The 26118-nt window shown below is 53.3% G+C and overlaps 10 protein-coding genes across 10 annotated transcripts; 4 read left to right on the top strand and 6 right to left on the bottom strand.

The window, feature by feature from the left end:
- Positions 1-771: 771 nt before the first annotated feature.
- Positions 772-1691, bottom strand: A1O3_04225 (uncharacterized protein; the record flags this gene model as incomplete). Its single annotated transcript, XM_007734355.1, has 2 exons — positions 772-1164; positions 1290-1691. The coding sequence occupies 2 exons, from the start codon at positions 1689-1691 to the stop codon at positions 772-774; spliced, it is 795 nt and encodes a 264-aa protein (XP_007732545.1).
- Positions 1692-4226: 2535 nt separating this feature from the next.
- On the top strand, positions 4227-5000 carry A1O3_04224 (uncharacterized protein; the record flags this gene model as incomplete). Its single annotated transcript, XM_007734354.1, has 1 exon — positions 4227-5000. The coding sequence occupies exon 1, from the start codon at positions 4239-4241 to the stop codon at positions 4998-5000; it is 762 nt and encodes a 253-aa protein (XP_007732544.1). The 5' UTR covers positions 4227-4238.
- Positions 5001-6407: 1407 nt separating this feature from the next.
- Positions 6408-7418, bottom strand: A1O3_04223 (uncharacterized protein; the record flags this gene model as incomplete). Its single annotated transcript, XM_007734353.1, has 1 exon — positions 6408-7418. One exon carries the CDS (start codon positions 7416-7418, stop codon positions 6408-6410), a length of 1011 nt encoding a protein of 336 aa, XP_007732543.1.
- An 864-nt stretch (positions 7419-8282) lies between these two features.
- A1O3_04222 (alkaline phosphatase) lies at positions 8283-10294 on the bottom strand (the record flags this gene model as incomplete). The annotated part of the gene is made up of 3 exons (XM_007734352.1): positions 8283-9155; positions 9211-9371; positions 9427-10294. 3 exons carry the CDS (start codon positions 10292-10294, stop codon positions 8283-8285), a joined length of 1902 nt encoding a protein of 633 aa, XP_007732542.1.
- Positions 10295-11084: 790 nt separating this feature from the next.
- A1O3_04221 (uncharacterized protein) lies at positions 11085-12990 on the bottom strand (the record flags this gene model as incomplete). Its single annotated transcript, XM_007734351.1, has 3 exons — positions 11085-11231; positions 11289-12804; positions 12857-12990. The coding sequence occupies 3 exons, from the start codon at positions 12988-12990 to the stop codon at positions 11085-11087; spliced, it is 1797 nt and encodes a 598-aa protein (XP_007732541.1).
- A 688-nt stretch (positions 12991-13678) lies between these two features.
- A1O3_04220 (uncharacterized protein) lies at positions 13679-14425 on the top strand (the record flags this gene model as incomplete). Its single annotated transcript, XM_007734350.1, has 3 exons — positions 13679-13896; positions 13968-14076; positions 14123-14425. 3 exons carry the CDS (start codon positions 13679-13681, stop codon positions 14423-14425), a joined length of 630 nt encoding a protein of 209 aa, XP_007732540.1.
- An 867-nt stretch (positions 14426-15292) lies between these two features.
- A1O3_04219 (translocation protein SEC63) lies at positions 15293-17605 on the top strand (the record flags this gene model as incomplete). The annotated part of the gene is made up of 3 exons (XM_007734349.1): positions 15293-15637; positions 15699-17283; positions 17367-17605. 3 exons carry the CDS (start codon positions 15293-15295, stop codon positions 17603-17605), a joined length of 2169 nt encoding a protein of 722 aa, XP_007732539.1.
- A 790-nt stretch (positions 17606-18395) lies between these two features.
- On the bottom strand, positions 18396-18575 carry A1O3_04218 (uncharacterized protein; the record flags this gene model as incomplete). Its single annotated transcript, XM_007734348.1, has 1 exon — positions 18396-18575. One exon carries the CDS (start codon positions 18573-18575, stop codon positions 18396-18398), a length of 180 nt encoding a protein of 59 aa, XP_007732538.1.
- Positions 18576-20050: 1475 nt separating this feature from the next.
- On the bottom strand, positions 20051-23626 carry A1O3_04217 (uncharacterized protein; the record flags this gene model as incomplete). The annotated part of the gene is made up of 8 exons (XM_007734347.1): positions 20051-20528; positions 20582-21145; positions 21193-21468; positions 21519-21629; positions 21681-21786; positions 21837-21923; positions 22913-23338; positions 23413-23626. The coding sequence occupies 8 exons, from the start codon at positions 23624-23626 to the stop codon at positions 20051-20053; spliced, it is 2262 nt and encodes a 753-aa protein (XP_007732537.1).
- Positions 23627-24365: 739 nt separating this feature from the next.
- On the top strand, positions 24366-25901 carry A1O3_04216 (amidase; the record flags this gene model as incomplete). Its single annotated transcript, XM_007734346.1, has 5 exons — positions 24366-24516; positions 24575-24685; positions 24733-24834; positions 24883-25685; positions 25737-25901. The coding sequence occupies 5 exons, from the start codon at positions 24366-24368 to the stop codon at positions 25899-25901; spliced, it is 1332 nt and encodes a 443-aa protein (XP_007732536.1).
- Positions 25902-26118: the final 217 nt, after the last annotated feature.

Here is a 26118-nt window from a genome sequence, read left to right as displayed (position 1 = left end):
TCCATCCAGTTTTTCCAGGAAAGGTTTCTAAGCTCAAATGAGCGTCGAGTCGCAATCGTATCGCAGTCCGCATACTTTGCCACGCACTCTATCCCAGCGCAATGAAGGAGTTCGCCGCCAGTACCACGCATTCTCAAAGATTTTGAAATTGGTTGCATCGCTCGCTAAATTAACATTGCATGTCCGTTTGAAAGTAATCGAGAAGTCTCCCCTGTTTCTCGGGGATCTCATACGTTTAGAGGTGCCGTTTGATCTGCTCTCACCTCTCAATCGGTGGTGCATACCCCGACTAAAGTGTGTTGGCCACGTTATCGATGCGGGTCGGCTTTGTGTAACACATCTCCGAACAATTCCCGAGCGGGCTTGCTCCCAAATCTGCACCACCTAGCGGACTCTTTGGTGACCGCTGCTTGCGAGGGCGGCGATGATGGGCGTCGGCACCGATGGTCAACAGTGTGATGGTAGCTCTGAAGATATATTGATGCTCGTCGACTCTCTCTCTCTCTCTCTCTCTCTCTCTCTCTCTGCCGTGGGATGACTCGAAATGTTGAAGCGCAGTCAAAATCGATGCGATAGTGCAAGGCGGCCATCCTCTACGAGGTGGTCCTAACCGCCAGTAGCCGAAAGCCGAAGCCGAAGCCGACGCCACATCCTTGTCAGCTCATTCATTTCATCGCAAAATGCTTTGGTGGCAGTGGTGGGACAAGCGTCGGGTTGCTTTCCTGGCATAGAAGCGGTGCCGGTGGTCGGCCTAAGGCTAGGTCACGTGCTTCAAAAGGTTGACCAGTGCCAATCTTTGGGTACGCTGTTGGCGACTTGCTCGACAGGCTTCCGCGTGCCCGAAATCATTCTTCGATGACCTGTAGGTCCTGCCAGAGGAGTGGGCGGCCCGCTCTCGTTGCCTTCATCCTTGCTATTCTGGCTATTCTTGCGACGAAGTGATCTCGCAGTATCCCATCGTTGATACTGGCGATGACATGTATCGCAAGCTTTGGACAGAACTCCGTCGGGATGGAATCTGGCGTACTGGTCGAGTGGAATCGTGAAAGGGGTGTGTGAGGAGCAAAAGATATGTCCACAATGACGACAGTGATGTTTGCGGACAAAAAGATTAAAAGTAGAACGACATTGGGGCGAGTCGCAAGTTGGCGAAGCTTCGTCGGGCTAAGACGAAAGAAATGCATTAGCCTTTGCCTGCACGCGGTTCATGCACGGACATTGAATATCCGGACATGCAGCTGGGCCAGAAATGGGGACAGTCACTCATGTTGACCGGTTTAGCAACCTACCTTCCAGTGTTCCTTTGTTGGAGGGCCGGTAACTTCGCCCAGCTCCTCCTCTTGAATCCATTCGGGGTCGAAGGACTCCAAGTCCGCCGGGTACTCCGTTTCGTGGCCTGCGGGTTGGGCTTCGGGGTCTCGTAGATTGTCCAGTGATTCATGTAGACTCTTCGGAGGGGTCATGGGCGATGGAGTCGAGAAGTGCTCTGTCGGCCGTAGAACCGCGGGGACGTAGAGAGGGGACTTCAGCGGACGAAGCTGTTTGTAAGGATTGGGAGCATTTTGTTGGATATAAGCGTGCATTCGCGGTGAGGTAGGAGATGCCGAGTTGGCTGGAGACGGTTGTTGGCCGGCATACAATTGTGGACTTTGAGAAATGGTATATGTTTGAGTGGAATAGTTGGCGGCCATTTCGTATGGAGGCTGCTCCGCCGACGGTATTGCGATCTGAAGAGATGTCTTATGGAAAGTACATCACGGTCTGGGGGATGGGGGCGGAAGATATGTACTGTATGCGCCACGAAATCAAAGGTATGGTACAGTGGCAGTGGCTGTGAAGGTGATGTAGTTGGCCCGGGCTTAATATAGGTCCCCGTGTAACTTTCTCGGATCGCAAAACGCCACGAGAGCCAAGTGATTGGTACCGAAGATGACCTCAGGGCGATAGGACGGCGAGTCCGGTAGGAGCTGGATTTCGAGATCCGGGCGAGAGAAAGAGGCAACCGAATGACAGGAAAGGGCTGGAGGGTGAGGGTGTGCAAAGGCGTGGGTGGTGGGAGGTGGGAGGTGGGAGGTGGGGGTTGCTTCAACAGTTCGTTCACGAAGGGGAGTGTTTGATGAGCTGAGAGGAGCCGCCCAATTTGACACCTGCGGATTCTGCTCAACCGGAGACTGTGAAGAGGGATGTTGTTCAAGATGGCAGATGGGCATTCAGAAACACAAAGTACACAGCATCGCAGCAGGAGCCCAGAGTAGACAAAATGGGCGGCGGGAGATAGAGAAATGGACATGCGACACCCGAGACACTTTGAGCCGGAGCAGCAAGTGGGAACTGTGGGCGGGCGAGAATGTTCGGCATTGAAGCATGTGGCCCGCTGATAAGGGAGCCAAGAGGGCCAATAAGACTGGCAGAATTACAAGCCTGGCGTGCCCGGACAGGCATGGTGTCGACTAGCCCGGGAGCCCGTCGCCACCGCCAATAATGATTGCTCCAAGCCCGACGGGCTGCCAGCAGGGGCCTTCTTAGGTAGCCAAGGCCTAGGGGCGTATCTCAGCCAAGTCAGCGCCGAATCTTTGCTGCAGCCCAGGGGCCAGGCCACTACATGCTCCCCTGCCGGTTGGGTGCCCACTGCCATATTGCCATATTGCCCCATTCTAATATTGCCCTGACACCCTAACGTCCATTGTCCACCGCTTATTGTTCCACTACTTTAGGAGCTATTACTATTCTTCGGCCATCCAGGCTCTCCAGAGCACAGCGTTGCCGCTGCCGACAGTTACGGAGAATGTACGCCGCACCTACAGAGAGCCGAGCCCCCATCGCTCCATGTCTGATCGCTTGATTCGCCGAGAAGACTCCTTCCGAACCGAACTCTCGATGCCATTGCTGGTGCCGCAACATCGGTAAACGAATCCTAGGGGGCATCATTGGACATGGATCACCCTGGATGGCCTTCTGTCTACGTGCCGTCTACGATCAGCACCTCGATTGGCCGGCCGAGGCTGCAGGGGGCTTCTGTGTAGTTAAATACGAGGTCCAATTTAGCGAGTTGCAGTTTGACATGTTGCGGTGAAAACAGATTGAGGGCGCAGCTGAAAGAAGGCGGGAAGCTAGACATGAGGGAAATATGGCGATGGCTCAATTCTAGCGGTGGATTCAGGGTCTAGATCGGTATAGAGGGGTACGGAGTATGGAGTAAAGAATATACGTAGTATTATTAACAATAATACTCTGTTAAGGTGAGAATGGGACCTTGGGACACTCGAGTCTGCTGGAGACTGGAGAGGAGGTGAAAACTGGTCTTTCTGTTCTCGCCAGTGCAGTGTTGTAGATCACGTCGAGCCCACTGCGGTAGGTTCAGGGCACCCCATATTTGTACATGCATCTAACAGGCACCTGACAGGTAGTACTCAATAAAGACTGGACGAGGTGCATGCTCAACAGCCACCAACCACCTACATACGTATGTACCACGGGAAGCCTGCAACCTTGCAACCTGTGACAGGCACCGCAGGCGAGACACAGCCTAAACAACGCTTCAAGACGACTCAGGCTCTCCGGTGCTGCAGACCGCCCCTGGCAAGCGAGCCCATTGGCGGCCGCCTCGCCGAGGAATGCACATCATTGGGCAGCAAGGCCGCCCGCGAGCACTGCTGCAGGGGGTCTTGGTCTGGGGGGCTTAGGAGGCCTCAGGCCCTGAGGCTATCCAGCTGCAGCTGGAATGTAAGCCTGGCGCACCCCGAGAAGATTAAATGGCAAACCCTTCACCGCGGGTCTCCCACCGTTGGAACTGGATACTCCATACTCCTCCTCCTACTCTGTCCAGTGTCCTGTGCTGTGCCAGACGGTGAAGCACATCTGCATCTTTATTATTTGACTTCTCCGCTTCTTCGGCTGCTCCCGCCCCTCTTCTCTTCCACTATTGCAACTCTCTCAGTGTGCCTTCAGTGTGCCTTCAGTGTCCCTCCAGTGCTTTCCAGCTACAGACGGTACCAGGTGTCTATCTATCACTTCCGCCTCGTGGTTGACGGAGAGAAGCCAGTCCCGTTTCTTGCTTTGCCTGACGCTTCACACCCCTTGCACTGCCACGGTGAGCCGCTGAGCCGTTGAGCCTGCGATTCTCGTCGAGCTGGTCATCAACCGGCCAAAACTGCAAGCTTCTACACCATTTACGGTCGGGGTTGCCCATCATTGATTCTCCCGTGGACCGGAATCCCTCGCCGGCGTTTATACAACATATGGCGCAGAGCATCTTTGGACGGAGCCTGTCAGATCCCTGGCATCCATGGAACGAACGAGGATACAAAGCACACATTGCACACAGTCCCAGGAGCCCCTCCGAAGACCCTTATGGCGAGGAAGCCTACCATCGAGCCTTCCATGCGGAAGCGCTTGTAGATCGTCCAAATCCAATGGTCCCCGATCCCACTTATTATCTCAATTCCGAGACGGCCAAGGAGGTTGTGATGCGCAGAGACAGAGAGTTGTTTGCTCCTCGAGACATGCCTCATCCTGGAACACAACCACTCCAACAGTATAATCCACCGGCGACCCCCCAGCAACAGCCATCACTCCTACCAGCATCCTTTGCTCCCTCCGTCACTCCTACCTTGGAGCAAGCGGATACACGTCCACATGAACGGCTGCCTTCTCCCAAATACAGGGACGAATCTCCTCGCTCATTCAACAAAAGGGTCAAGAGGGAACCCAATGGCACCGCCTCTTCTTCCTCCTCGGGCAGTTCCAGGCCTTGGAACAAAAGGCAAGAGCCTCAGACCTCCGCCCCAAAACCACTTCTGCCGGCGACCATGAGATCAGTCCCGGAGCCACATGCAGTGACCGTGACTGACTCTCGGTCGGCTGGGATGGATCGGTACGCACCTGTTCCCGATCAAACAGTACCTGTCGACCAAATGCGATCACCTGCTTCACCGGGGATTCCGACATTCCTGGAGCCCCAGGTCACGACCTCAATGGGTCCACCTCGAATGTTGCGATGAGCCAGTGGGCCTTGCGGGCCAGTTGCATATCTGTCGACTTGTACTGGCCTTATCATGCCGGCTCGTGTCTGGGGAGTGAAGGCGGATGTTAGAAGACGGTCTTGATTTTCCGGGTTCTCGACACCCGGCCACGGCTTCCTTGTGCCAATGACATGATTTCCCTTTGTACGACGAATGAGTTTGACATTTGACGAGATAAATGACACGACCTGTGGACCGGGTCATCTGTGACTGCGACTGGCTTGTGCAAAGTGTTTACGCGAGTCAGTCAAGTCGAGAACCAGGCTCTACAAGACGAAATACACGCTTTGTTTTGTTTGCTTTTCCTGTCGTTCACTATCGAGGGAGTAGGAAAAAGGAAGAGGGAAGGGAAGGAAACCCTCAGTCTGGCTGAGAACCTGACGGAAACGAAAACGGAAACGGAAAACCTACACCTCAATCTCGACGAGAAACGGACGGGCAGGATTCCAGCACTGGACCGAAACAAAAGAAAACTCCTAGCCAGCGTACAATGGATGCTCGGGTACACTGCCATGTCGGCCTCTGGAAGCACTATTCAAAGGCCGGGCCTTGCCATTCCCATTAGTATTGACATGAATCATGTGGGTTGGTTTTGATTATGATGGGCCGGGATGGATGCACTGCCTGGTCTGCCCTGGTATGACAGGTACATCGGTCTCTGGGATCGGGGATGGAGATAGGGAAAAGGGAAAAGGCGGAAATTGGAATAGGAAATAGGGAATGGAAATGGAAATGGAAATGGGAAATGGGTCGAGGATGAAGGGTCAAGAGTCAAAGGCCTTGGGACGGCATGACACGTATACGTATGAGTGAGCTTTGAGTTTGAATTTTGCAGAACGTAATTGAATTGAATTGAATTGAATCCACGGTTTCTGTCCATGTTTTTGTCCATGTTTCTGCAGATACTTCCACTGGTCTGTGTGCTCGTTGCCTCGTATTTGGTTCTCTGTTTGGCTGCTCGATCGGTCAGCTTCCATTGTTGGGGCATGGGGCATGGGACATGGGACATGGGACATGGGGCATAGGGCATGTATTGTATCGTCTCGTCTCATCTCGTCTCGTTTATTGTCTTTGTCTGGTGCTCTACCTAAGGGAGGAATTGGGCCTGACGTTGACGCTGGCGTTGACGTTGGCGTTGACGTTGACGATCGTCATATCTCTCCTGTATCAGCCTGTACCAGCATCCTCTACCAGTACCAGCATCATTCTCTAATATCCGTGCTCTGTGCTCCGTACTCGTACCAGCATCATTCTCTAATATCCGTGCTCCGTGCTCTGTACTCTGTACATGCCACACCCACAACTGCAACTAAAGCCGGTGCGGTGTTATTGACAGAGCCTGAGTGAGCCCTGTCTCCCTTCGAGAGAGCGACCTACATACACAATCTAATCCAGTCGAGGGACGACGCCTGGTCTTTGCACGAGGAGATTAATCATTGGTGAGAACAGTGGGCGGACGCGGACAGCGTTGTTGTCGGTCTTGTTGTTGTGGTCATCCAAGCCTGTGTTCTGATGATGGGCTTGACCTTGAGCCTGATCTTGATCTTGAGTCGCACTCTCACTCTCACCCTCACCCTCACCCTGATATTGACCTTGATCTTGAGCCTGAGCCTGAGCCTGAGCCTGAGCCTGAGCCTGATTTTCACCCTGACATTGATATTGTCGGATCTGCGGCCCGGCCCATCCGACCAGGTCGTCCCAACTGACCCATTCCCACCCGGCGCACTTATTTGGCTCTAGTCGACGGGCTTGGGGGAATCCGGACCCGGATCCGGATGTCGATTTGTCTCCAGCACCAGCATCAGTACCAGCACCAGCACCAGCACCAGCATCAGTGCCGGCAGAATCAACATGCTTGACCTGCGCGGTCATGAAGATTGTCACGTAATGCTTCCCTTTGACGGGCGCACTCACACTCGCACCCACACTCACACTTCCTTGGTCCTCTCCATCTTGACTTGCCTTCAGGCTTGAAGAGTCCGCCGATTCCAACGGCATCAGATCATTCGTAGCAGTCAAGAAGGTCAGACTTCCCACGTCCAGCTCTAGGCCGGTTTCTTCCAGCACCTCGCGTGCCGCGCATTCTTCAAACGTCTCGCCGAACTCCAAGTGGCCGCCGGGGAGGGCCCACGTGTTGGCGCCGTGGGAGCCGAGACGGAGGCCGAGAAGGAATTTGGATTTAGAGGTGGAGGTGGAGTTGGGTGGACTAGATGCATCGCCGTTGGATGGACTAGAAGCATCGTTGTTAGATGTCCTCTGTGTAGGCGTAGGCGTAGGCGTAGCTGTGGACGTGTACGTGGAAGATTGTAGTATGGTGGTGGTGTCGGCATGGAGAACGAAGACTGCCACACCGATTCGTGGCACGGCCGAAGCCAGGAGATCTGGAGCTGGTGGCATATTGGTCGTGACTAGACTGCCTTAAGTACCTTACGGTCGACTCCAGGTCAAGTCGTAAGTATGTTCGTTTCGCCCAGGATGTCTGCAGCGGGGAATGGAGATAGTATGTGCCTCTTTGTCAAGGATAGTATGTGCCTCTCTGTCAAGGATAGTACTAATGTGTGCCTCTGTCAAGGAGAGTACTAATGTGTGCCTCTGTCAAGGTCGGGATACCCAATCCTTCACAGTGGTCGTGGTCGAAGGAGGATAGTAGGTACTAGGCAATTAGGTATTTGCCCGAGTCGAGAGGATCTGAGATCTCCCTTTGCGTGGGACCACTTGAATATATCCAGGATCAATACAGTGCAGTGTTTCCCCGCGTCGAGATGGAAAGTCGAAGTCGAATTCGAGGTGAGATGGTGGCTTAAGGTCAACGAGAAGGCAATACTAATACTAAAACTGGTACTATTAGTAATGGTGTGCTGCGCGTCCTTTTGCCTTTTTCTTTTCTCTGCATTAGTACTGTAGATGTGTCGAGACCAGTTTCAACGCAATGGAAGAGAATGTGTCACTTTACGAGGCTCAGGCTCGGCCGGTTTGCCTGTCATTGTGTCACAGCCAAACCACGCCACAATTGTTCCCACCTTCCAAGGCCAACTGACTCCGACTCGACTACGGCTCACACTGCAAGACAGGCACGGAAAAGAGCAGTCATGCCTTGAGGGAATGAATGAATGGATGAATGAATGGATCAATGGATGAATTGATGGATGGATGGATGGACCGATAGGTGCACCATTTACTCAGCCGCTGCGTTCATCTTCCCTCTCTACCTACTAGGTACCTACTACTCACTCACGAGCTACGTGCCAGTCACCACCATCATCAAATATCCTCCACATCGTCATGGCTGATATAGTACAATCCCGTATCCGTCGAATTGGTGATATTCGTCTGCTGGACCTTTCCGAACTTGACCCAGCCATTCTCGACAGGGGTTTCAACTACCGTGCCATTAAACCGGTGCAGTCGGTTTTCGTCCTTCAACACGGTGAAGTTGGCCAGGGAAATCTCGCCGGGGTTGCGGTTCACGATGGTCGGCATGCCAAAGTAGGCCGCGTGCACTGCCTGCTGCGTGATGTACAGCTCAAAGTATCCGCGATAATACAGCTCACTCCACTGCAGCTCCCGGTTGGCGCTGACTAGCCACTGGCTGCCCGCGACGCTCGTGGCGAGGGAGATGTTCTGGCCGCCCGGCGACGGAGATGACACGGCGGTCCCGCCGAACTCGACCCCGATCGATCCCTCTCCGGTCGCTGGGTCGTAGGGGTGCTGGTCCAGCCAAACCAGGTCCGACACCCAGTTGGCGTGGCTGTCCCCAGAGATCATGATGTTGTTGGTGATGTTGTTGCCGTACAGCGTCTGGTACGTCCGGTTGCGGTTGGCTTGGTACCCGTCCCAAGCGTCGTAATCGAAGGGGTTGACGTTGCCGAATGACAAAGACGCGTTGATTCGGCTGAAGACCGTTTGCGACCCGATCACACGCCATGTCGCCCCTCGGTTCTTCGAGTCGATCAGCGACTGGTAGAACCAGTTCTCTTGACGAGACCCCATCATGGACCGGCCCGCATCGTTGGAGATGGCGTGGATGTAGTCTGTGTTCCAGTATAGATCCGTAATGGACCGGTCGTATTGCCGGGTGTCGAGCATGATGATGTCCAGCAAACTGCCGAACGAGAAGGACCGCCAGACGCGGAGCTACAGAATGGTCAGATATGAGACGAAGGATAGACGGCACCTGGCTTGGTCTCACATCGTCACCCATCTCGACTTGCCGGATGGGAATCCATTCAAAATACGCCCGGACGGCGTTCATCTTTCGTTGGTCAACTGACACGCCCCCGTCCTCTACGAACGAGGCTTCCGTGTTGTTAAGCCACGAAGATCCATCTCGATAAGTGTTGTCGCCGACCTCTATCCTTAGAATCAGTTGACCGCAGAGTCTGCCTCAATTGCCCTGGGCACTCACCGTGGTCGTCCCACACGGGAATCCAAGGATATCGTTGGTGGCTGAGAATCAAATCCTGGTCCGTTCGATAGGTGGCGTGTCTCTTGCGGTAGTCGTAGAGAGTGAAGATTTGCCTGTCTGGCAAGGGGACACGCCCGATGGATTGACCCCAGCCATATTCTCCGTTGGCATACTCATAGATATAGTCACCGAGATGCAGCACATAGTCGACCGAACTCTTTCGAACGGGATTTCCATAGGCATTGAAGAAGCCAAAGGGAAAGTTGCCGCACGAGTAGACTGCCAGGTTGATGGCGCTGACATTGTCGTCTGGCGCAGGCGTGGTCTTGGTGCTGCCGACCAAGCTGGACTTGTTGGAGTTGCAGATGGTGAATTGATACCAATACTGTGTGTAGGCTTTGAGTTTGCTGGCCTCGACCTTGACCGTGTAGTCGACATCCGAGCTGGTGTACACCTTCCCCGAGTCTACCACAGACGACAGGCCCGGGTCAGACGCAATCTTCCAAGTCAGGCAGACCGGCGCCTTGGAGGGTGGTTTGCCCTCGTCAGTATCGTTGTAGATTGGCACCGGGTTGTACAGGGGTACGAAGCCTGAAGTGGTGCCGTTGTCCTTGACATCATCAAAGGTAGGAGAGCATCTTGTCCAGAGTATCACACTGTTGGGGTACGGGTCGCCAGAGGCAACTCCGTGAGTGAAGTTGAGCTGTGAGGGTACAAACCCCGCTCTAGGATCCTGGCGTTTAACAACCTTGCGCACAGAAATCGCCAGGCCGGGGTGATGGAGAGACGGTGACCGGTAATTCAAGTTTGCGCCGTAGGAGGCGAGTGTGGCTGTGACCAGCAACGAGAACACCAAAAACGGCAACATGGTGACCATACTGGATGAACTTGAGCTTGATGCTTGTCCTCCTCTTCTCCAGCACTGGTCCAACTTATATCTTCGAGATCTTGCTCTCCGAGGCACTCGACGCCCGACTCCCGACTCTTTTCACCCTGGTTGAAGGAACATGGCCATGGCGGGGTAGACGCAACGCTTATTTCAAGCGCGAAGATTCACATGTGTCGCCAATTGAGCCAATTGATGGGCTATGAGAGGCATGCGACGCCCCGGATGAATGCATCATGTGCTATTAAGCTGCCTTTCTCGTCCATAGTCAGTCGGGTGCACGCGGGGTTGTCCTGGCCGGAATGCGACGCAACTTCTCGCTGCATGTACTCCGTACTATACATAGAAGTGAGCAGATAGCCAGAGCTTCGGTGCACGTGGAGGAAATTCGGCTGCTTCTGTTGAATGGCTTTGGCTCCGTTCATCTCCTGTTGGTTGGTGCCCGCGGACATGGAAGACGTCACGTTGCATCGTCGAGCAGGCCGCGTACGTCTTGTAATCGAGCTAAGAGCCGGGAAGACTGGTTGCTGCGTTCTTCCACAGAGGTGGCCGAGTTGTAGGAGAAGAAGATGATGATGATGAAGAAGAAGAAGAAGAAGAAGAAGAAGACCAATGTGTATGTAGAACAGTCGTGGATATAGGAACTGTATCCAATTATGGCGCCGCTTTACTCGGGCACATTGGCTTAGGCCTGAGCCTCTAGACCTCTCCACTGGCCACTGGCCACACCAATATCCTCGACCGGACTTCTGTAGAACCAGCTAGGACTGCCCTATTTCACAGTATTCAGCTCTGTGAGGACGTCAACCCACATCCTATGGCCCGCTGGCCGTCGGACGCCACCTCCGCTCGCCAGTAAGGACTCGCCCTCCTTCCCAAAGGCAATCAGCTGCTCCTCGCTGCCCCATTCTCCCATGGCCTGGTACACAAAAGTCAGTCGTGAGTGGTGCGAAAGGAGGGAGAAACAAAGGCGTACCATCAGTCCAACAGGCACACTTGCATCCGTGTAGCCCATAGGACAACTAATAGCTGGCGCGCCTACGAAGTTCGCCAGGTACACATATTCCATTGACTTCAAGCTCATGTCGCCATCGCTAACACCGTATCCGCTGGTGATATCGCTAGACTTACTAATTCTCCACCCTGCGCAGGGTGTTGTCGGGGTCAAGACCAGAAGTCCGGGGTGTTCATCCCACAACCAGGCAAGATGGCACATCAGAAGATTGCGGAGCTTTTGCGAGAAGATGAAGTCCTGCGTTGTCGCGTGGCTGCCAGCCACATTGAGCAGGAGCTGATTGTGCCATGTCAGCTGCTTGATCTTGTCAGTGCTATACTGACTGCGGGTTTCGGACAAAATAGTTAAAGCATGGGCTTTCTGGCCCTGAGGAAGAAGGGGGATCGTAATGTCCACAACTTCGTAGCCGTGGACTCCAACATAGTGTTCAACGGCGGCATTGAACATGTCAAGGACGACTTTATCCGATCGTTGAATCCAAGTCCGGTCGATCCCAAGATATTTTTTACCCTTGGGCAGCTTAGATAAAGAAGCCTCCGTGACTCGAGGATCGGGAAATCGAGAGCTCCGCCTTGCCAAGGGGTCTGGTTGAGCCATGATCCGGTAGCTCAAGGCTAGGTCATCAATGCTGCTAGCCATAGGTCCATTAACCACGACGCTGTCTGTCCATTCGTGGTCAACCCTCGAAGAGATCCGGCCGTGAGTCGGCTTCAGACCGTAGATGCCACAGAAGGCAGATGGAAGACGGATGGAACCACCACCATCCACTCCCAGAGCAATGGGACAAATGCCCGAAGCCACAGCAAAGGCGGAACCTCCTGAGCTGCCGCCAGTATAGTAGCTATTGTTGTGAGGATTCAAGGGTGTGCCCCAGTTAGGGTTGTTGTTCGTTGTGTCCAGGCCGGCCTCGTGCATATTGGTCTTGCCGATTATCACCGCACCGGCCTCCTGCCATTTTTCGACACACCAAGCCGTCCTATCTCCCGGGTCTGAGAAGTCCAGCTTTGTTCCAAGAGTTCTTTTATAACCTTTTAGATGGACCTCATCTTTCACGGTCAACGGGACCCCGTCAAGCAGGCTCAATGGCCTCCCCGCCCGATACCTCTCGGTCGACGCTTTCGCAGATGCTCGGATAATGTCCACTTTAGAGTCGATGAAGGCGACGGAGTATGGACCGGCTGGTTCGGTATCCCGTCGGATCAGAGGCAGGAGCTGTTCGATGACGTCCGAAGGGGTGGCTTTGCCAGACTTGTACAGCTCATGGAAGTCGGCGCAAGTATAGTAGTTACGCGAGGAAGCTCGAGGGCGAGGCGTCGGTAGGTCAGTCAAGAGTACTGGAATTTCAGAGGTCGAGGATATGGGAGCGACCGTGGGATCAAGACGGATCTCATACTGGTCAAGATCAGCCGTGTCTTTGAGTTTGTCGAACTTGTTCAATTTCCACAGAACGCTCTGGATCCATGTGGACGATGCGATGCTGGCAACTCGAGTCAATGACCAGCCTCAAAGGACACATCATTTGTCCGTACACTCTAGAGACAACGGCCAGTGCGTAGCCCCGAAGCACAGGGTTCGAGCCTGCATCGTTTTGGTAGGGGACATCAGGCCCTTTACGCGGCTGCGGTCTGTTCCATGAGTTCGCGTACACAGCTTGACTCGACATCGCGAGCTGTTTGTTTCACACCATTCAAGGCGGGTAGAAGGACTTTCTAGGCACCGTTCAGCTGGGAATCCAACTCCAGTGCAGGCATCAGATATCCATCCTACGCAGTCGGCCTAGCATCTGGTGGTCTTACTCTGTACGGATACTCCATGCAGCTCCAGGATCCCACTCCACGGAATTCTGACTGACAGAATAACAACCAGTTTGGCATATAAACGGATTGTCAGACATGTCGCTGATTTCTCCACTCCGATTGGCCGTTCTCATGACCACCTCGCTGACTGATTGATGAATGAGCCTTAGCAACCATCTTGACAACGGCGTTGTTGCGTTGTCAGATGCCATGCACCTTTGCACAACCCCATACTACTTCCCATCCAATGCTAGGTCTAAAACAACCTCTCTGAGTCTGACGTAGGAGTAGTGCAGCATCTGTCTCGTCTGACTCAGGTTCTTGTGAGTAGTAACAGCGGCGCGTACTCCGTACTCCTGATCAGGTTTAGCATCATCCCGCCTTACAGTGAGCATTCTCGGCAGACCTTCCGGTTGTGTCGGTCTCGACCAACTCTTCTCCGCCTCGACCTCGTCTTTTGTTGTGCCACATATTGCTGGTATCCTCGTTTACCTACCGGGTGTCGAGCACCTTGACTTGATTCTACAGTGCGATACGTGGTCCTGAGAGTTTAATATGCCGACGCCCATCGACAATCCAACCGAGGATGAGCCGCCCGCCTTACCATTCAAAACTGGAGGCCGGCTAGCCCGGAATCAAGAATACCTGATCTTTTACTTCTTCACCATCTCTTCATGGGGCCTGGAAATCGCTGCTGCATGTCTCGGATCGCTCTATGGAGCACAGAGCCATTATTTCATTGCCACTGTCGCCTCATTTCTGGCCACATATGCGTAAGCAGCTTCAGCAACTTGTTTCACACTTTCCAAACCAGTCACATATTAACATATACGCGTCTGAACAGCATGGCTTTCCTCCAGACCTTGTGGATGGCGGCCACGGCTCCAAGGAATACAATCGCAGACCGGATCTCCTTTCTCAACCTCGTCTGCAGATTCCAAAGACTCTGTGCTGTAAGTTCGCAACGCCACTTGAGCTTCCCAATCACTGACTTCTCAGCCAACTGCTTTGATCGGCATGATTACCTGGGCAGTTGCTTATAGATTTCGCGGGAAAGCTTCCAGTCAAGCCTATTGGATTATCTTCCTGGTCGTTTGGATCTTCAGTATAGTTGTCTGCATCATGAATGTTTACAACAACATCAGTTGGGAGAGTGATCTGCTATATCAGCTTGCTCCAGACCAACCTCAGGGCAAATTTTGGCTTGCAGCACTGGGCATTCGAGATATTTGTCGATCGAAGCATCCACTCCCCAAGGATGCAGACATGGAGCTGGAGCACTCAGCAGACAAGAGAGCATGACCCTGTGCAATACCTCTGAGCCGAGCAAACACAGAGCTCCTACAACTAATACTGATGTCTCTCTTTTTCAAGCCTCGGAAGATTGTTCCATCACCCTATCAAGTTCTCGCTCCTCGTCTGTTATTCGACAAAAGCGGCACCGCGGTCGAAGACGGCAGAAAGGATGTGCCGAGGACGATGACACGAGTATTCATCGTTAGGAAACCAGGTGATGTCGACAAATCGAAGTGCCGGGACGGTGAAGAGATTTGAAAAGGGGAGAGAGAGAGACGACTGTATGTAGCCATGAGCTCTAACTAAATGTAATACAGCTATCGCAACATCGGAATTTGCGTACGTTCGCGTGACAATAAAGAAGAATTTGGATTTGGATTCATGTACTCCGTAGTAGACGGTAATTCTAGTTGGGACCAATTATGAAAACAAAATCTTCCATCTTCATGATCAGGGAGAAGTTCCCTACCTCCCGGCCACTCTAGGAATCGCCGAACACTCTTGTGAGGATCCCTGCCCCTTTTCTGACGAGGCTGCCGCCATGTACAGAATAGTACTCCGTACTCTGGACTGGGGGGCTGCTGACTCGGGCTGAGCGCCAAGAGTTGGAGATGCCACCTCTGCCACTGCACTGCACGGGTAACTTTTCTGGCGAGCAGCCAGCGACATCAATGTCCTCGCGACTTCAGCCTCATGCTTTCCCTACATACGTTCTCGCCGCCTGCATTGAAGTGGCGTAATATCGGCCGTCAGAAACTTTATTTGCATTGTTCTTCATCTTGACTTATATGATCAGCTCCCTCACGCTGTTGCCTTGGACCACTCTCCCGTCTTCCTAACGCAGCCCCTGCGGCTCGCGCCAACCCATTCACTATGCCCTCCTCCGACTACAACTACGATGACCAGGGGCAATTCTTCCCGTTCTTCATGCTGACCATGGTCGGCTTGGTCACCGTGCCGCTCACATATAATGTCCTCAAAGCGTCAACAGATCTCGAACAGACCGCGGCGCGGGTACAGTCCGACTTTAAACCTAAGAATGACGATCTCATAGAGGCCCAGCGACGGAGGCGAAAGCGCAAAAATCGCAAGACGAAGCGGATCATCGCGGTGGTTGTAGGGTACGCATTCATGGCATACATGATATACCTTATTGCCATCATCCAGCGGACGATACCCAAGATGTGGGATCCGTACGATGTTCTGGGTGTATCGAGGGTAGGTCCCACCACAATTTGCTACAGATGCACTGCGAGACTAACTTTTTGTCTCTGTCCAGAGCGCCACGGAGGCCGAGATCAATAGCTTCTTCAAGCGACTGACGGTCAAGTTCCACCCGGACAAGGCCAGACCGGACCCGTCGAAGAACGAGACAGCCGAATTTATCAATGAAAGATGGGTCGAACTGAATAAAGCATACAAGGCGTTGACGGATGAGGAGATGCGAAACAACTACTTGCTGTACGGGAATCCGGATGGCAAACAGTCCACAAGCATAGGCATAGCACTGCCAAAATGGATGGTTGAGGAGGGGAATCGTTGGTTTGTCGTCGCCTTTTACGGCTTCCTCTTAGGAATCCTGCTACCCTACACCTTGGGAAAATGGTGGTACGGAACACAAGCTGTTACGAAGGACAAGGTGCTGCACGCAACTGCGGGCAACCTGTTTCGAGAATGGAGGGAAGACATCACAGAGGGTGGCGTCATCGCTGCCCTCAGTATTGGAGATGAATTCAAAGAGGTGTTGAAGGGGCCGAGAAGCGATGCTGGGGCTGCCAAAGTTGAGAGCAAAGTGCTCGGCAGTTCCGCTCTTACAAACTCGGACAAAGCGAAATTGAAATCCATCGACGACCCGGTGCGACGAAAAGCGCTGGCATTGCTATGGGCATATCTTGCTCGTATCGACCTGGACGACCCAGAATTGGAGAAAGAAAAGTACGACGTGGCGCCAACAGCTCTTCTCCTCAACAACTCGTTCACGTCAATCACCCTACCTTTCGGCGTGGTCAAGCCACTTCTAGCATCCTATCACACATCTCAGAACGTCATCCAGGCAGTCGCTCCGGGTTGGTCACCTCTGTTACAGCTTCCAAACATTACTCCTCAGATCGCCACCAAGATCTCTGAATCTTCAAAGACACCTGTGACATTACAAACGTTCATGGCTCTTCCACCCGGTGTGAGGAGGAACGCATGCTCAGAGCTATCTGAAGCCCAATACAGCCAAGCCTTGAGAGTTGCCTCCCAAATTCCCCATTTACAGATTGCGAAAGCCTTCTTCAAAGTCGTGGGCGAACGGGTCGTCACTCCTTCTTCTCTGGTGCAGCTCGTGATCAAAGCTCGAGTTATTCCGCCAGGCACAAAAGACATACCCGCCGTCGATCCTCTCGATCTCGAAGACATTGACCCGGACGAAGGCGACCTGGAAGCTCTTCACGGTCGCGAGCCCGCAAAATCCAAACAGCGCAAACTCCCCGACGGCCGGATCGTCGAGGACGACTCCAAAGAAGGGTCCGTCCAGCCCCCCTTGGCCCACGCACCATATTTCGCCGCAGACCATGCGCCGCGGTGGCATGTCTTCTTGTCAGAAGCACGGACAGGCCGTATCGCGGTGCCGCCGTTTACGTTCACCGCGTTTGACAGGCCAATTTTCCACGCCGACGGCACGCCGACTTTCAACATGTTGACATTGAAGTGTCAATTCCAGGCACCGCCGCAAGTTCACGCGTTCCCGTTCGTCCTGCACCTCATTTGCGACAGCTACGTTGGACTGGATTCGAAAGTAGATGTTGTGCTGGACGTTAAAGATGCAAGCGAAGCCAATATCGTCGAAAGCGATGACGAGATCAGTGAGCCTGAAGAAGGTATGTTCCAATCCTGGGGTTGATATTACCTTTCTCAGAAAAAGTGATATTTTGACACATGCTAATGCTATGTGATATTCTAGACTCACTCGCCGGCCAACTGCAAGCAATGAAGACCGGTGGACTGACCGGTGGCCCCACCACGACAAAGAAGAAGAAGAAGGCCAGCACCATTCCCGCGTCGCGAAAGGACGCACCTGTCGTCAATAAAGATCCCGAGGATCAGAGCGACAACGACGACAGTGACACCGAGGGGTCCGAGGATGATACGTCCGACACAGACACGGACACGGACACGGAGACTGAGGACGAGGATCCGTGAAATTCGAATTGGTGTCTGACACAGACACGGACACCGGGAATGTGATCTCGGTACCACCGGATGGGTACCATCCTGGAGAACACACACGCCGAATTCATTCCGGTCTAGTTTGCTCCATGATCCACAAGCCACACATCCAACATCTGCAGTCAGGTGCCCGAAATGTTGCGACATGAGATGCGCCCATGGCTCGGCTTCGTTCAGGTTTCTGGGAGAAGCAGTGAAGTGAGGTGGAATGTACGATACCATTTTCCCCTTGGGGCCATGTACTGTACGAGATGGGTAGACGATACTACCCTCGGTTGCCTGTGTCTCGTTCCATTTATGTCGGCGGCCGCTCTGCCTGCCACTGCTACGCTGTGAGAGAGCAAAGCAGAGCCGAGTCGCGGAGAGGACGGACCAAACAAGACCAATGTCGGTTCGCCAAAATCGGAAGGACTCTACATGTGTATTTAGTGTCTATGGCTACTACGTAGTATCCGTGTACGCCTCTGAGATGCCGAGCTTAGCGAATGGAGAGCACTTCAATCCATCAGCCACCTAATAGTCTACTATCCACTGTCAGGTAGGATCTGTGCTCCGGCTGCCGCGCCAGATGCGTTGCTACATAGCCTTGGGGCGCCGAGTCAATGCTGTCTGTACCAATGTGCGTTGAGCTCAACCCGGATCTGTAAAACAAACACACGCAACGAATGCTCTCTCGTCTCGTCTCGTCTCATCTCGTCACCTGCCTCAGCCTCGGCATCGGCCTGATTTCATTCCATTTCATTCCATTTCATCGAGTAGTGGTTTACTTCTTACTGGCCCCACTCATCTCGTTCATCCGTTCCTGAATCCTCTCCCTTCCGTGGTGCATGTACTGCAGAGTCTTCTTGTACTGGCGGTCCTGAGACTGGATGGACAGCTGAGTGATGGCGAGGGCGGCGAGGCCGAGGACGCCTCCGACCCCGATGAGTGTGCGGGTCTGCATGATTGGTACCCGGTATGTCGAGGACGTAGGGAGGGTGGATGTGGATACGTATTGTAGCTTTCGACGTGTGTAGCAAGTAGGAGGTCGGAGACCAGTGCCTGAACCGAACCGGGACGAAGGCTGGCTGGTTCGAGATGTGTGATCAGCGTCGCTGGTCGACCCGTGTGTGACAGATGGGTCTGGCGTCTAGGGTTGCAGCTGGGATGCCTGCCTGGTCGATACTTTCTTTGTCAGTCAGTCGACAGTACAGAGTATCCGTACGTGTGCCGAGATAGCAGACACTGAATGCAGATGCAGGGGTTGGTGTATGTATGTGCAGTGGTCGGAAGGCGGTGGTGGGCAGTAGAGATTGACTTGTCGCGTCGCGTCGGGCCGTTCAGGGAGACTTTGGATGACTAGCACACTACTGTCCAGTGTCCAGCGCGGCAGTGTTCTCAAAGTACCGAGTCCCGACCTGTCTTTGCGACCCGGAAACAGGGACGACAGCAGAGGAGAGGAGAGACACTGACTGTACCGAGTACTGGGTCACAGGGTGTGAGGCTTTTACCTGAGTGTGAAGAGTCGGTAGAGTTCTCGTGCGCTAAGCTGGATAGAGTGCGGCGGGTTGCAGAAGAGGAAGAGGAAGCCGAAGAGGAAGATGAAGATGGAAAGGAAGAAGAGGAAAGGAGGAAAGGAGACTGCCGGCGGGGGAGGGATGAAACGTCGCGGTTAAATGGTCGATTCGTGCGGTGTGTCTCTCGGGTCCTGGGCCTGGTGACAGCCGAGACAGCAGCCAGACGTCGAAGGGCCTGGCATTCATGAGGCACCGTCGTAGTGTATAGGCAGTAGTATAGACACAGTACTGTAGGCACCTGGGGTACCTTGAGCCTGTACCTACAGTATGTAACAATGACCCCCGCCCGGGTCACGGATAATACCTGTTGGTGCCCCGGAAACCAGTCCTCCTTCAAGTTTAGGCGCAGAGTGGATGGCTCCCCCGCACCCGCAGTGGCACATCCTCCGCACTTGCTCCACGTACTGTACTCCGTACTGTTTGCAGTACCGTATGGATACGGATACTCTAAGCCAGTTGCGGGCCGGCAGGGTTGAGTCTGGACCAGCTTCAGGCATCCTGAAGGCATCCCCTCCCCTGCAGAGTCAACCCTCGGCCGGCTTCAAGCACCCCAAGTGCTCCGGTGTAGTAGTAGGTACATACGGTCAATGGATGCTCCGTACAGTAAGCAGAGGAAGTAAAACGATAACTGGAATTGAAGGGTCCGGAAAGAGTAGCCACGCATTCAAGTCTAAGTCGCTTGTTGCTTCCAACGCGAATGCCCAATGTGATTCGCCATATGCCCGACGCCTTGACAGCCCGCCTGAGCCTCTCCACCCTGTCTATTGGGGTTATCATCGTTATAGCTGCGTATCGTCAAAGCCAAACACCAACAAATCTGGTGAGTATGCGGAGAGTCTCGTGTCCTCAGCCTTGTGTTGCTTCACCCCTCGGCATCCACAAACACGTCCACGTCACTGGTCTCCGTGTCTGCTCTCTTCAATGGCGCCTGCCCGTGCGGTACCATGGTTTCGTGCATGTTGATTTTTGACATCTGGGTATTCATATGGGAGACATCCTCATCATCGTCCATCAGATTGGCAGTCTTTGGAGGATTGCCAGCCGGCGCATTAATAGTTGTGGCCTGATGCACTGGACTCTGCTGAGCATTGGAGGTGGAGTATACTGAATTTCCGGCCACGCCTTCTTTTGCTGTGGCCGGCTTGGGGTCGAAGTCAATTAGGTTATCCGTCGGTTGCGCATCAGATTGAGGCCTCTGGTGCTGCGCTGGCGTTTCTGCCGGGGCTTTGGCAGTGTGGTGATGATGCAAGGGGTCCGGCGCGTCATACTTCCCTTGACCAGGCAGAATCGGTGCGATGGAAAGAATCTTGTCTTCCAACTCTTTGGGATTGTTTGACTCCCTGTCGAAAGTGGTTAGAAACATCATAAACCCGGGAACATGAAGCAGACTTACAGTGAAGCATGGATAATCCATTCGAGATCTTCTTCCCCTTCTTCCAAACCACCCTTTCTGGCATCGACCCTCCGGAACAGCTGCGGTTGCCATTCAACTCCCAGCTCCTCTCTTCGTTTAGCTTCCTCTCTTTGACGGTCTTCGATCTTGGCCTTCTCGGTGGTAGCCTTCTCGTGGTCCACCGCTTTGACAGCCTGGACCGTGTTATACCAGAGTTTCTGAGATTCTCGGTCGCCCTGCTCCTCAAGGGGCCGTGTTCGAGGCGGAGAATGTTTTGCGTGCGTCGCATCGAAGAAAGGCCTTTTCCGTCCCGTCTTGGTGTCCTTGATGAACATCTCCCCTGACCATAACCCGGAGAGCTCGAAAAGCACCTCACCGGTTTGATCGTTTTTGATGGTCCCGCCGACAGCATTATATGTGCCTCCAACCCAGCCTTTGGTCTTGAATTCGATGTCGGCACTCAGGTTGTTCTCAGGACACCGAACATAGGAATGGTCGCCCAATTCGTATTTCATCTTGCCAAAGAGGATTCCTCGAGCGTACATGTTGGGCTGTGTCAAAATACTGCTTCTGTTAGCCGAGTGCCCAATCGCCTTTCCCTCCACACGTACTATTTTTCACCGCCTCTCGACTTTCCTCGATTTGTTAACCTCAGATACGATATGCCCTCCATCATGCTGGCCGCGGAGTTACCAAGGAACTTGCTTCGGGGCTTCAACGTGCCATCCACTCGGATATGGTGATGAGGGGCCATGAAAAAGTACGACGACTTGGGAGGATGGTGTGAGGTTTGTTCTGAGATGTAATAACCTCGCGTCCCGTCCGGATAATCCCAGTAGCAGGTGAACGTCTCGCCGAGTATGGGGTTCAATGGCTTCTTCACGCCACTTCAAGGCCGTCAGTAGATTCGGTTGCATCGGGGTAGGAACCTTCATACGGAGGTCTAATGTGCCATCCACTCAAATAAAAGCGCACCACAGCAACGAATCGTTCTACAGGATCTTCGACCTCGGGCATGGGAAGGAGCGTGTCGGGATGAGCCATGAAGCTATAGCACCGGTTAGCTGCGGGATTGGCAACCTTTACGTCTCGAGCTCACTTTGTTATTCTTTCCAACATCGACCTTGGCTCCAGAATAAAAGTCGGCAGCGTGACCCGGGACAGGTCTGCGCCCGGGCGTAGCTGAGAAATGATGTGTGATAGAACTGCCTCTTGTCAAAACATGTCTGCGACGTCCGAGAGGATTTCAGCGCACCATTTCCCTGTTCTGGCTCGACAACGGTGGTGTCTTCACCTTCGACCTGATCTCGACTCTCCTCGGACGCAGATGAAGATCGATGTCCTGGGAGGCGGTCAGCTTCTTCGCACCAACACGTCCTAGAGGACAAAGCAAGGCGCCCGCCTACCCCTGAGAGACTCGCTGCGATTACGCAGAGCTCCTCCTATTGAGTGTCTCATATTGTCCGAGCGACGACGAGCATGCGAAATAAGGAGGAGCTGGTCCGCGATGAATGAGTCGGCGTAAAATTGGACAGCAACAAGCCGATGGATGACGTCGTTGGGATACCAGGCGGAATTGGCGGGGGAGGCAAGGGTAAGGTCAGGTACGCTGCAAGTCTGCTTGTCGGTGCCAGAGCAGAAGAGGAGGAGTGGGAAGTTGAGTTAATGGCCTGTAGCAGGTGGTGACGACGGGCGCGAGCAGGTATATCGCTTTTGTTTCTTCGGAGCAGGTGGAAACAAGTTGAGGGCCGGTGTCACAGGCAGCCGGGAAAAGACCAATGGTGGCTGATTGATGCCTAGGAGGACAGTGCAGTGTGAATTCTTGTTGGACAGGGGTCGAGCTCAAGTCGTCGATTTTTGCAAAGCCACATCTGCATCCACAGCCTGCGCCGTCGGCACCACAGAATGACTGCACTATTTCTTAGCTATCGGCTATACAGCTGAGGAAAAGCACAGCGGCGGGCATTTGTTTTATGCTCGGTCTTCCTGCTCCAATCTACCGTTCAGTTGACTTCCATTACCGGGTTTCCAAGCCTCGCCCGCCCAAGAGACTTGTTCACGGGCTTATGCAGGGCTGGAAGATTCCGGGCTTCCCTACGGAGTACATACTTGAGTCAAGCATCTTCTCTATCGGCCCCCTTAGCCCTTAGCTCCCTCCATTCTGTATGCGGCTGGCCTTCTGCTCTCGGTTCTAGTCTTCTGACCTAAGTAGATGTACCCCCGGTGACGCGTTCCAGAAAGTCGGCTGGTGCTCTATAAATCATGATGTGAAAGTGCTCTGGCCTGCTCAGCTACACGGCCTCAGAATTGCCGGCTGTAAGATGGACCTACCTAGTGCATGGACGCTTTTCAAGCTCTTCCAGTTCTTAAACCACACGATCTGGTCTCTATTCACCTTGTGCCCCGTCCCTTGCTCCTCCGCACAGAATGTCCTGGCGATGAGCGCCGTAATCCTAGCTGTGGCGTCATGTGTCACTCGGCCCGTGGTCTCGTCCTCGTCTATCAGAAACTTGGTCCATACCACGAGATGTTTGATGTCTTCCTCGATGTAATATGGCCAATTGTTGTAGGTGATTTTGTAATCTGCTGGATTCTCGAACGGCGGGTCGCTGGAGGGAGTGGTCTTGTCCCAGTGTAGGAGCTCGTGCTGGATATATGCCGATACAGCACCATACTGCTTCTTGACCTGGTAGATGTGTTCAAAATATGCGCGCAGTTGACTTGGGGACCGCTGGAACCGATCGATTCGGTTCGTGTCTTGAGTGACCAGGGTCAGACTTTGTTGGGACTTGCTCGTCCGTTGGGTCTGGGAGCTGTTGCTCTGCACGCACCGACTAGTTCTTGTACTTCCGGCCACGACATCTTGTGACAATCTTCCTCCCTCAATGACAAGATCCCAATGTTCTTGTCGCCAATGCCGAGGAGGTACTCGGGGCATTCCTTCGTCCACAGCTCCGGCGCCAAACCGATGTTCCAATACCGAGTAGAGAGCTCATCGTTGTCAGGAGTACCGGCTCGAGGGCTGGGATGCAGGGAATGCGGCATTTCCTTTCCTTGCAATTTGCGAGTTCACCAAGTCTTCATCTCCCCACTAGTGGGCTGTGACATGTACGGAGTACTACTGGCATCACTTGCGTTTGCTCTTTTTGTTAGAAGTTCAAGTTTAGAATGTAAGGTACTGTAATGTTATACTTGGCGGCTAAAGAGGAACTTGAAGCCCGCACCTCTCATAACTACCGCTCACCGCTCGCTGGCTCACCCCTCCACCCTCTCGTCACTGTCGCTCAACCAATCTCTATTTCCCCCTCGAAAGTTACTCGCTAGAAAGTACTGTCTGCTATTCGTAATGATATCAAGTGGTTCAATTACCTTCAATTGAGCATCTCTGTGCATTCGGGGCCCGAGTAAACTCTTGATCCATCAAGCCAGTGTCTCGATATCCACTACTTCACTCTCCAGAACAAATGCATCCGGTCGTCAGAACCGTCTACCAACAGAGGAATCTCATATCAACTGCGCAAGTGTCTAGGAGGTGATTAGCTGGTGGTACTAAGACCCCCATGTCAACTCTGAAGTAGGCCGGTGATGCGAACTCACCCCCGCGGCCCGTCGCCTCATCACCATCCGACCTTGCTTGCTCACCAGGATGAGAAGTCATTATGCCCATATCGTATATCTTGTCATAGGGTGTGTGGCTCTTTGGCAATCAGTCCCGAGAATCATAGCCCTCGACGCACTCTCTGTCTGGCGTTCCCCGTCCTTGGATCATCAAGCATCATCGAAGATGTTGGTACCAACGAGACTGTACTCCTTGACCGCTTCCCAAGTTCTGCGTCTGCTCAAGAACGACACCATCACAGTTGAACAGTACGCGCTTTCTATTTTAGGCCGCATTGAGGAGAGAGACAGCATAGTGAAGGCATGGACGTACCTCGGTCAGCATTTCTCGGATCACAAGACAATTGAGGAGTTTCTATATTGAACACACATTAGATCCACAACTGGTACTGAGCCAAGCTCGAGCTCTTGACCAGATTCCCCCTGGTCAAAGAGGACCGCTACATGGAGTGGCGGTCGCCGTCAAGGACGTGATGAATACGAAAGGTACGTCTCAGCATTCCCACTCCTGCTGGGGTTTCTCATTATTCCAGATATGCCGACTCAGTTTGGCTCTCCACTGTACGAAGGGAATCAGCCGGGCTTTGATTCATCAGCCGTTGCAATTCTACGATATGCTGGCGCTCTCATCTTGGGTTCGTTCGTTCTTGTCTCGACCGGTCCTACTCTAATCGCGCCCGCAGGCAAAACCGTCACGACAGAGTTCACCGCGACCAATATGGGACCCAACACCACCAACCCCCATGACCCAAATCGTACCCCGGGCGGCTCATCGGCCGGGTCCGCCGCAGCGGTGGCCGACTTGCAAGTACCACTCGGTCTCGGAACGCAGACTGCTGGCAGCTTGATCCGTCCGGCATCATTCACTGGAATATTCGCCATGAAGCCAACCTTCAATGCAATATCAACCGAAGGCCAAAAAACCTATTCCGTCAACGTCGATACCTTCGGATTTTTTGCGCGCAGCATGGAAGATCTGCAACTAGTTGCAGACATCTTTGCCCTCAAGGACGACGAACTTCCCAGCTCTGTGATCTTGAAAGACGCCCGAGTTGCTTTGATCAAGACCCCAATGTGGGACAAAGCTGGACCTGGCACGGATGCTGCCATGGAAAAGGCCGCCACGATTCTCAAAAAACACGGGGTGAAAGTCGAAGAGGTATCGTTTCCCCCAGAGTATAGCGATGGTAAAGCCTTGAAGCGGATGCTAGAAATCATTGCAAACAGCGACGCTCAAGCTGCTTTTCTCAGGGAGTATCGGATGGACAAGACTAAGCTGGATCCGATCATTCGTGGATTCGTCGAAAATAGTGCCAACTACACGCGCAAAGAAAGAGTACAAGCGCTGGATAGGTACGCCAGCATGCGGCCGATATTCGACGAGATTGCTGCAGACTTCTCTGCCATCATTACACCTAGCGTTCCTGACGAAGCACCCCTGGGCCTGGACGATATGGGCTCTCCGGCCTTCAATTTCATCTGGACGGTGAGTGTTTAGTGTTGATCAATCAGGTCATTTCTCGCTGACTTCTTGCAGGGGCTTCATATGCCTGTTATCCACATTCCCGCATTCATTGGAGCCCACGGGATGCCGCTCGGGATATCTGTCGTAGCAGGCAGATTTTTTGATCAGCATCTTCTGGCAATCAGCAAAGCCCTCAGTGAACCTCTTATGGCTGAAGGTGGGTGGAAGATATCGTGAAGAAAACAAACATGTTCAATTCTGCTGGCCTCAGGGCGGCCCTCGGCTGCGCTCTCGACTGGAAGTCTTCCATGTAGCTAGTGTATGATGGAGCAGTTGCTGGAATACACACGAACAGACTATCCGTACGGCGTAAGTTCACAAGCTCGTACGTACCGATACCACTAGCATTTAAGTCATTGCAGGGGCAGGGTGCTTAGGAGGCCTAAGGCGCCCC

Source organism: Capronia epimyces (assembly GCF_000585565.1).
Source record: "Capronia epimyces CBS 606.96 chromosome Unknown aczIQ-supercont1.3, whole genome shotgun sequence".
Taxonomy (NCBI): Eukaryota; Fungi; Ascomycota; class Eurotiomycetes; order Chaetothyriales; family Herpotrichiellaceae; genus Capronia; species Capronia epimyces.
Note: the sequence above shows the minus strand (reverse complement) of the source record. Positions and strands in the feature narration are given on the sequence as shown.